We start from the raw sequence: 10,494 nt of genomic DNA, 5'->3' as shown, positions 1-10,494 counted from the left end.
CCGTGCCCGGGGGCCTGCCGGTCAGGAACACTGCACAGAGAGGTCCGTGGGTCAAAGACAGCAAATACACGGGCATGGGCCTCAGAAGCATCGTTCCTCTAAAACACATCTGGCACCTTCCCACGCTGAAACCGAAGTGAGCACTTGACATGGATTTAGCATCTTTGGCTCAGCTTCACCTGCGGTGCTGCTGAAAGCATCTCCCCTAGAGGACAGCTCAGCTCGCCCTCCAGAAGAACCTGGCATTGTCGTGCACGGTACTAAGAGCAAATCAGCCCCAGCTGGGATGCAGAAATGGTATTTGTTTCAATTAAACACCAAAGCAGCTCGCTCCTTTCTGCTTGGGTAGGGCAGGAAGGGACTGCATGCCTCCGACCCGTGCAGGGTATTGATTATGGCACCAGGTAGGTGCATGCAGCACACATAGCACACAACACCTCGCATCTCACTCGCTCTGGGTGAGCATTTCGGCATGGTGGGCACGTGGCACACAACAGGTGCCCGGCACCAAAGCAAAGCATCCCAGACACACGTGTTCATATCCCTCGTGTCACAATAAGAGAATCAGCCTTAACTCAGGTACTGCAATGTCACTGCCATAGTGCAGCACGGAGGGTGACCGAGGAGCTCTGCAAAGGAAGCTGATGAAGGTACAGAAGACGTGGCAGTGAGAAGCTGCTGTTTATCTCCTATCACACATGGCTGCGTGACATTAACCAGCTGCAGGATTGTGTCACCGACTCTGAAGAGCCAGGAACCTGACTGAAGTGACTCCCGTGCCCCTCTCCTGCTCTGTTCCCCCGGTGCCACTCTTGGGGCACTCCTGCAGGTGCCCTGCACCCCCACAGCAGAGGCTGGGACAGATCCCAGGTGCTTCCAGAGGCCAGAGAGAGACGTGAGCTGCTCCTGGAAGCACTGGAGCAGGGCAGGAGCAGGGCCTGGCCCCAGCACGGCCCCTGAGATGCCAGAGGGAGAGGAACCCAAGCCCTTGGTGTGCCCCTTCCCAGACTGGCCCCAGTTCCTGACCCCCTGTGCCTCCCTGCAGCCCAGGCAGGAGCGTGCTGCCCCTGGGTACGATCAGGATGGGCTCCACCAGCCAAAACGCCCTGCCCCCAGCCACAGGTCTCTTCACTGGAGCTCCTCTGGGCAGATAATGGACTTTGCCTTCGGACTTAATCTGCTGTAAATCTCTCTCTCTTAATTGCTTATCATCCGGAAACCTCGGAGGGAGCCAGGGCAGACGCTCCCCCTCATGTGACGGGCTGTCCTCTCCCTCCCTGCCATGGTCCTGGTGCTGGTGCACCCCCAGGGCACCCAGTGCAGCCCCAGCACACCCCCAGTGCCCGCGCAGCCCCAGTCCACAGCAGCACAAGCTGGCAGGGAGCAGGGGCTGCCTTTCCATCTGCTTCTCTGCAGACACGCCTCACAAACAAAATGCCAGGAGAGTTTTACAGCCGCGCTTCCCATCAGCAGTGCCGCTGGGTTTGCCATCAGCCATTTTAATGCTGTCAGATGCCTTAGCAGATCTCGGCAGGATCTGAAAGCACTGCTCCCCCTCCAGCCCCCCAGGTGGGAGCACTGTGAGCAGCACATCACAAGGCTCCCCCAGGGACCCCACACCCCGGTGGCACTGCCCTCGCAGTCCCACCAAGCAGCCGCAGCGGGCACTGCAAAGGTCACCCAGGGGCTAACCCGGGGCACAATTTGGAGTCAAAGATTTGATTTCAGGGGGAGCCGGTCAGCATCTTTCCACTGAGAACGGCTCCTAAGGCAGAGCGAGCAGTGCTCTGTCCTCCTGCCTGCCGAAGGAGCAATCCCGTCCTGCAGAGGGAAGACGTCATGCGACGGGAAGGTTGCTAAGCGAGCGGCTCCCTCCTTGTGATGCACAACTTCATTACTCGGCTCCCTAAATGGATGTTACATACATACGACATTTGCCTTGGAGCATATGAGCATCCCAAAATAGCACGCGTTTCAGCTCTGTTTGTACGGTTTCCTGAAAATGTCCCTGTGTTTGCTGGGCTCGCCACGTGTGCTGCCCGCACAGACCCACGGGGGCACAGGGCATCGGGGGGTGCAAACACCACGAGATGCAGGTTTCCCTTCACTCAGGTCATTTCTCTCCCTGCCTTGCATCGCTGCTTTCTCAGTGTTATTCAGCACTTCTTGGTGTTGTGCTACAGGCCGAATGTTATGCACTGGGGGCAAACCCCACGGGGAGAAGCCCTCAGACTCAGCCCAGCTCAGGCGGCTCCTTCAGACGCACTGAGCCGTGCAGAGAGCAGGTACGGCAGCAGCTCCCGCACCTCATGTAAGGTACAAATTAAGAAATAAAATAAATGGACTGTCCTGAGGAGAGAAACAAAGAAATTTGTTTTTCATTTTCCCCCTGATTTCATAAGAACTTCCCCAGCAGCTGATCTCTGCGGCGCTAACACAATCCGCTGCTATATTTTAATCCCATTACGTTGCCATGCGGCTGCTCGCAGGCCGCCTGGCCCACGAGGAACAGATGTTTCCTAATTGGCACTTCTGCTGCCCAGGAGTTTACATCACTGCGAATAGTTTCTTTGCCTTTTGTGTTGACATTGAAAGCGAGACCCCCACCGCCGCTTCTTACAGCCCAGGATTACACAACGGCGCTGGCTGCTCGCGCCCCAGTTACCCACCTGGAGCTGTTATTTGCTGCACAAAAGCAGCCGCGATAATGCCAGGTCGGGGCGCTTCGGCACAGCAGCTGGGTCAGGCAGGGGTTGCTGGCGATCGCCGGGGTTTAATTGCCGGCTGCGGTGGCCGAGGAAGCAATCCGGGCTGGCTGCCTGCCCGCAGGGAGCGGCGACGTTGTCTCCTTGCAGATGCCTTTGGGTAGAGCTGCTCAAGGCGAAGCCCCAGCTAGCAGCAGAAGGCAGCACGGGGGCGTTTGGAGGGTTTCCAGCGGGGCTCCTGGCCCTGGGGCAAGCAACAGTCAGAGCTGCTCTGAAAAGGGAGCCCCAGCAGGGTCCCAGCCCACCCAAATGTGGGCTGGGGGCACTGAGCGATGGCTGCTGGCCAGCCTGGGGTCATGGCCTCTCAGCACAACCCACCACACCATGCAGCACCCCTGCCCCTCAACACCAAAAGGAAGTGATTTCAGGCAAAGCCAGGCTCCCCCCCACACACACAGCTGCAGGCAGGTGCCTGCTCCTGCAGCCAAACCCTGGCTTTGCCCCTTCCCCCAAAATATCCCCCCCGCCCCGGCACAGCTGCCTCTGATTTGGCCAGGGCTGGGTCGCACAGGATGCTCCTCACCCGTGGGCACAGCCTGCGAGCTGTTCCCCAGCCCACACCTTTGGCTTTTCAGCTCAGCGGTGGCTTGGTCTCGTCCCGGGTGTTTCATAATCGAGCCTTGGGAGTGCCACCCTGAGAGCCTGACTCCAGAGCGCGGGGCAGGAGCAGCGCCGCTAAATCCTCACCGCTGTTATAATCCCCTGATACATTTTAATCCCATTATGTCTCCATGTGGCTGTTTCCAATTCTGGCCTTTGAAGAAGTGATGTTTCTTAATTAGCATTTCAGCTGGACGGGACTTTTATTTGCTGGAGGAAGCCTAGGAAGCTGTAAAGCTTTCATTTCTCCCTTTTATCTCCCTCTTTGCTCTAACGCTAGGAATAAAGAGGAGCAGAACACAAGCAAATGAGCGCCCAGGGCTCTGCGCGAGAGCGCTGACCGGCTCCGGCACTGGGGGCACTGGGGGCTGGCCAGGGCATGTGTGCTGGCTGGCTGCGGGCAGGGCAAGCAGCTGCCACTTGGCCCCGGGCATTTCCCTCTCCAGAGCATGGGAAGAACCCAGGGGACCACCAGCCCCTGGCCCCGCTGTGCGCCCACATCCCCAGGAGGGCAGTGGGAGCCGGCGTCACCTCCGTGCGCACGGAGCCTCAGCAGCAGGGAGGGAGGCTGGAGGAAAAACTGCAGGTGGTTTCCTTCTTGCACCAGCTGGGGCAGGGGCAGCACCTTCTTATCCCACATGCTGAAGCTAAGTACTGAAAAATCACTAATCTGCCCTGAAAACCACAACGTTTCAATAATGCATGCTGGGTTCCTTCGTATTTTTCCTTTCTTCCTTCAGCCTTTGTTATTTGTGGCTGGGGTTTGTGCGTGTGCACGCAAACATGAGGCTAGAGGCTCAATGTAATTTAAAGGGGAAAAAAAATCAAAGCTAAGATCTCATGTAATCATGTGGTTCCAGAAGCTGGAGAATTAAACAAAATAGTCATTAGAATTTTAAAAGGACAAAAATCTGTGAAACCCACAGTACACCCCTAGAAGTTGGCAAGGCGCACCGAATGCCCAAAGCACCCAGGCTGCAGACAAGATAAAATTCACCCCGCTATGATGGAGAACAAACATTTCATATTTCCGAGACTCTTGGTTCGTAGCCAATTATTTCCCTGCCCTTGGCACGTCTCCCAGCGCCTCAGCACAATGGGCACGGGGGGAGCCGCGCGCAGCCGCCGCCGAAGACAATGGGAAGGCAAACGAAAGGCAGTGCCGGCACGCTGGCGGTTCCACATCGCTCCTCGTTGCACTTGCCTCCTCACCAACAGGCAGCCCATCCTGCCTCGGATGAGATCCCGCATGAATGCACATCTCAGGGACAGACAATGGCTGATCTCGGGTGGAAAAGGAAAAGAAAACAGGGAACAAGCGAGGGGACGGTGCCCCCTGTGAGGGCGCAGTCGCTTTGGTGCACCAGGCTCTGCCCCGTCTTTGTGGGGTTTGGGGTGGTGGGGCCACTGCCTCCCCACGGCACCGCTGCAGAGAGCTCCCCAAAACACCAAATGTGCTTCAGCAACCACAGGAGCTGGAGGAAATGTCCGTCTGATGGAGAGGGAGCCAGCTCCCGGGGGTGGCAGTGGGTTTGCAGTCCCCCCTGCTATTCGCCTGGTGGAAAAAAAAAAAAAGAAAAAAAAAAAAAAAGAAAAAAAAAATAGTTTGACAGCCTGGAGAACAGCTTTAGCTCCAGTCTATTGGCATGGCAGCAAAACCACCCACTAGCAGGGAGAGCCGTGGGACCGCTGAAATATCACCAGCCAGCGCCGCTGACAAGCGCCTGTTGTTCTCCGGCGGCCGCCGCGCGGGTGGGCAGCGGGCGGGGAGCGGGCGCAGGGGACAGGGGACAGCGCCCGCGGGAGGGGACGGAGGCACCCCCTCACCAGGATGGGATGGGGGTGATCTCATAAAAGGGGGCTTTTTGATAAAGTTCAGTTACAATAAAAGAAAGCTGCGGTGCCGCAGTCCTGCCCGGCGCATCCAGCGGCACGGGGAGGGCAGCGCCTGCCATCCGCACACCCCAGGCCCTATTTCCCTCGCGGTGCCTCGTGCTGCTCTGGAGCAGATGTTTCGGAGAGATGCTCAGCTCAGCAGCGGGGGTTCCCGTGGTGGCAAGCCCACCAGAAGCCGAGGGAGCCTGCTGCAAAGACAAATTGCCCTCAGCCTTCAAAAGCAGCACACGCTCCCCACCTCAGCCGGGCTCCAAGCGCCAATCGGCAGCTCCTGCTCCTTGGTCTCCTGCCGAACCACGCAGCCTCCAGCCGCAGCTCTGCTCCCCCCGGGCCTGGCATTTCTACGGTTACACCAGCAGGAACAGAGGAAGGAGCAGGGGGAGGAAGCATCCCGGGGGAAGATGGGACCGGACGGCACGGCCCACACGGCCTCCTCCCACCCCGTGTTCCGCGCTCTGGATCCAAATTTCTGGGAAAGCTGCAAGCAGCTGAAAAGCAAGCCTCGGGTGAGGAGGACCAGCGACCTGCCACGGTGCCTGGCCCCGTGAAACTGCCCAGCTGCTGGCCCCACGGGGAGCAGGGGACGGGGCACTCTGCTCCCTGCACGGCCCCTCTCCCACCAGGCCAGGACGCGATGGGATGCGACGTTTTTTTAGCAAACACAGGTGATGGGGCCGGGGTTACCGACAAGCAACAGTGAGTCAGAACAGGAGCAACTGCAAAATAACAGAACCACTTGCTCAGCGCGTTGCACTCAGCCAGGAAAACACATCTCCTCCTACGTGAGCCCCTGCGGGAACCGCCAGCTCCGATGCGCTGCTGCAGCTCTGCAGCAAGCGGGGTGCAGCCCACCCCAAAGGAGCAGAGCACCCGGCTGGGGGACTGGTCCTGCTCGCACCCTGGCTGCTCCATGTCCTCCCACCTCTGGCTCAGGCCACAAAACCTTGGGGCCAGTCACCAGAGGGGACAAGTCCAGCACAAGTCCCTGTGCCATTGGCACCTGGGGCAGCCTGGTGGCTCCTGACGCCCCGGGGTGCTCAGACCCATCTCCCCACCTGTCTGGGCCAGAGGAGTGCAGTGCTCAACATGAGCAGTGGTCCAGGGTGCAGCCTGGGGTGGGCTGTGTGAAGCTGCTGTTTCTGCCATGGGGGGTGTGAGAGCGGGGGCCAGTGGAAAACCTGACCTCAGCGGAGCCAAATTGTGTCTGAGTCACCCCAGGGCGCCCACCTGAGCACAGCCGGCTGCCGGCGAGGGAAATTCCCTTGACAAGTCAAGGGTGAACCTCCTCTGAGCTCATTCACATTTTCCCCTTCTGCTTTTGTCGCTTCTCCCCCGAGACCCCCTGCCCCTCCTCGTGCCCGTCTCAAGGCCCCAGCCACGTGGCTGCTGTGAACCCGGGGACAACAACCACGGGTCCCCGCGTGCCCCCCGCCTCGCGCGGTGCCACTTCCCCCCCTAGGAGCTGCGGTTTGCCACTGACAGCTCAAACCCAAATGCCAAGGCGAGGCAGCCTTCCCTCAGCAGCAGCAGACAGGCGGGTGTCACTACTCTCATTAAAACCCCATTTTTTCACAGCTTTTCTCGGGCAGAAACGTTCAGGTCTGGGACCGTTTGGGATTTTTCCCTCCGAGGAAGAGGCACAGATTTTCACAGGAAGCCGGCTCCATTGAGCCGATGCGGCGAAGCGCTGCCAAGGCACGACTCGCAGAAGGGCTGACATTTCGGAGCAGCATTTGGCGAATGATTAATTCAGAATCTCGCCCCGCTGCGCTGGGCTTTGCCAAAACCGGGGATTGATGCGGGGCACAGTCACTTGGAGAGAGAGGCTCTGCAACACGGAGGATTCGCGGGGCTAAAATCCACCCGTGGGGGCCCTCGTGCGTGGGAGCCGAGGGGGGGTTACGGACAGGGGGAGCGTGTATCCAGATCTCCCCACAGGTCCTGATTTGGTTGGCATCTGTGCCAACAAGCCCAGCACCTTTCTGCTCTCCAGGTGCGTGGCAAAGGGGTGCAGCAGGAGTTGGGGTGGGGGCAACCAGGGTGCCCCCATCCCACCACCAAACCCCAGCAGTGCCCACCTTTGGGTGCCAGCCCTGCATGGGCACAAAACACAGCACAGCCCCACACGGCTGCCCTGACCCACAGCGGCTGCCACCGGCCGCATCCTGCAGGGAGGGAGCGGGGCGGCAGCAGCTCAGCACCAGCCCCACAAAGCCCCCCGGAGCCGTGCTGCAGCCCCCAGACCCTCAGACGGCTCAGCCAGGAGCAGAACCTTCCCCTGCTGGAGCCGTCACTTGACAGCTTCATTTGCTCAACATAGAGTGCAAATAATTAAAGCATTATTTAGCGTTATTAATGCTAAATTAAAGCATTGTTGCTGGTTGGAGCAGTTATTAAGCAATGCTGTCGAGCACTGACAGTGCTTAATAATTGCTTTATTAAGCTCTAAGGTGTCTGCCCCGACACCAGGCCCTCTGGGGACACCTTTGCTGCGCACCCCCCCAGCCGTGCCCCCCGCAGGGGCAGTGTCCAGGCCCCTGGTGCCCAGGCTGTGGGGGCACGGACATCTCCATGCCTGCTGCCCAAACCCACTGTACACCTCCCTCGCAGTGCAGCAGTTTTGGGGTTTATCAGTGCTGGCTGCGAGCACCACGACGTCACTGGTGAGGGGCACCTGGGTGCGGGACGGCGATGCCCACCCCCTCCCCGATGGGTGCTGGAGGTCGGGGTGGGCTGAGCCCCTCTGGGAAGGAAGGGGCCAGACCGGGGACTTTGAAACTCCAAGCTTTATTCGGTTGCGTTGGCAGCGGCGTGGCTCACACGGAGGGAGGAGGGAGGCGAGGCCGTGGGGGCAGCGGCGGGCGAGGGGAGCCTGCTGGGCTCCCTGCTCCCGGGGGGGCCGGGGGCTCTAGTTGGAGGGGTGGTAGGCGCCGCGCTGGTGCCACTGCATGTCCCGGATGCGCCTGACCGACTGGATCTGGGGGTGCTGGGCGCCGAACTCTGAGCTGTCTTTGTAGTCCCCCTTCTCAAACAGGTACTGGTAGCCCCTGTAGCCGGGGTACTGGTAGCCCACCCACCTGCAAGGCAAGCACGGGGGGGGGGGGGGGGGGTCACGGCTGTGCAGGGGGCGAGGTGGGCTCAGCGCCCCCTCCCACGGCCCCGTACTCACGTGCCGCTCTGCACCCGCACGGACGAGACCTTCTCCTGGTAGCCATGCGCGTGGAAGCTGGGCACGTCGTCGTCGATGATTTCGATCTTCTTGCCGGTGAAGCTGGGGTTCTCGTACAGCACGATCTTGTGCTCCTGGCTGTCCTGCAGCGGGGCGAGCAGAGGCCTGGGGTCAGCGCCCGCTGGTCCTGGGGCTGGCCGAGGGGCAAAGCCCCCCGGGGGCTGCGGGGAAACCGAGGCAAGGGAGCAGCACCGCGCGCCGGGCCTCCCCCTGATGTGTCCTCCCGCTCTGTGTCCCCCCAGCTCAGAGACCCGGCACCCCCCAAGGGCACTCCTGGACTTACCAGCAGACGTCCTGAGCTCCTGGGCCACCTCTCCCCATCCCCGTGCTCCCACCGACCCCCCCCCCGGGGGCTCCCCTGGGTCCCCGTGGAGCTGGGGCAGGGTGCACGGGAGGGGTCCTCCTCCGCCCACGGGGCTGGGGGCCCGGGGGAAGGCGGGGGAAGAGTTGTGGCTGCAGACCTTGGTCTGGCGGGTGGGTAGTGGCTGTCTGGGTGCTCTCACCACTTTGATGGGTCTCAGGGAGGTGATGCTGTCGCTTCTCCGGCTGTTGGTCCAGGAGTCCCAGCGGGGGTACTCCCCCTTCTCAAACACAAACTGCTCCCCCTTGCAGCTGGCCTGCTCGTAGCCCACCCAGCTGCGAGAGAGCAGAGGACGAGCTTCAGGCGGGGCAGCCCCCCCCTTCCCACAGCAGGGGTGCCCCGACACGGCGGCCGCCCGACCCCTCTCCGAGAGCACACTTTGGGGAAAAAGGCAGCACCGAGCAACGGGCACTATCCCTGCCTGGCCCTGCTCAGGAGAGGAAGGCAGCCAAAGGGTGGGCGATGCCACGATCAGTGTCCAAGCCCCCCCCCAGCTCCCCTCCCAGCGAGCAGGGGCTGGCAGCAGCTCAGGATTCACCCCAGGGACAGAGATCCTGGAGGCTGCTCGCTGCCCTCCCCAGCACCGCGATACAGCCCCGGGTGGGCCGGGCTGGCTGCTGGGGCTCAGCACCGCAGGGACCCCAAAACCTCTTGCCCTGACCCCTCAACACCAGCTGTGGGGAACCCAGGGGGTGCCAGCAATTGGGGGGGCTCCCCAGGACCCTCTCCCCGCCAAGACGTACGGTCCGGAGTGCACGAGGATGGAGCCCACTTTGTCCACGCCGGCATCCTTCAGGTTGGGGCAGGCGCCGTTGAGCTCATGGCAGCGGCCCTGGAAGTTCTCCTGCTCGAAGATGGCAATCTGCAGGAGAGCGGGGCTGTGAGCAGGGCACAGCAACACCCTGAACCGCATCCCAAAACTTCCAAAACATCCCAAAACAGCCCGCGAGCACCACCCCAGCATCTCCCACTCCCAAGGGCTGCGAGTCCCTGCCGGTGCCTCTCGCAGAGGGATGCCTGCACTGACACCGTGCCGAGCAGCCCTGGCTCTCGCCTGGGCATTATGGCACAGCTGGGACACAGACCCCGCAGACCCCACAGACCCCACAGACCCCACAGCACAAATGGGGCCAAGCCGTGGTGGGAGCATCCGTGCAGCCCCATGAGCCAAGCGCTGCCAGCTCAGCGCGGATTTCACGGCTCAGTGGGGCGGAGGGAGGGAAACGTGTTGTGTCTGCACCAAGGCTGGGCTGGGAGCCGATCCCTTCCAGACAGGCCCCCGGGTGGCTGCAGCAGCAGAGGGGGCTCAGGGGGCACAGCCAGGGGGTGATTTGGGTGCTGGGTGAGGCTGAGGCGGCCCCGGCCCCGCTGCGCACTGACCTTGGAGCTGGCTGGCTGCTGCTTGGAGGCTGGCATCTGGTGTTCGGAAGCCATCCTCAGCTGGGCCGTCTGCTTCTGTGGAAGGAGAGCTCAGACATTAAAACTGCCACTGAGGATACTCCTGGCACTGAGCCCATGGCCCTGGGGCCGTGCCCCATGCCTGCACCCCGTACCCACTGCTGCTGAACCGCACCAGGGGGCACGCCAAATGGAGCAGTGCGGCCCCAGGCTCTCACACATCTCCCCAGGTTCTGCAGCAGCCC

General features: G+C 61.2%; 1 protein-coding gene across 1 annotated transcript; it reads right to left on the bottom strand.

The window, feature by feature from the left end:
- Positions 1 to 8,169: 8,169 nt before the first annotated feature.
- CRYBB2 (crystallin beta B2) lies at positions 8,170 to 10,285 on the bottom strand (the record flags this gene model as incomplete). Its single annotated transcript, XM_084297187.1, has 5 exons — positions 8,170 to 8,338; positions 8,431 to 8,573; positions 8,994 to 9,126; positions 9,595 to 9,713; positions 10,232 to 10,285. 5 exons carry the CDS (start codon positions 10,283 to 10,285, stop codon positions 8,170 to 8,172), a joined length of 618 nt encoding a protein of 205 aa, XP_084153313.1.
- Positions 10,286 to 10,494: the final 209 nt, after the last annotated feature.

This window comes from Netta rufina (assembly GCF_964035555.1).
Source record: "Netta rufina genome assembly, chromosome: 17".
Lineage (NCBI taxonomy): Eukaryota > Metazoa > Chordata > Aves > Anseriformes > Anatidae > Netta > Netta rufina.
The sequence above is the reverse complement of the archived record's forward strand: the minus strand, read 5'-3'. Positions and strand labels throughout refer to the sequence as shown.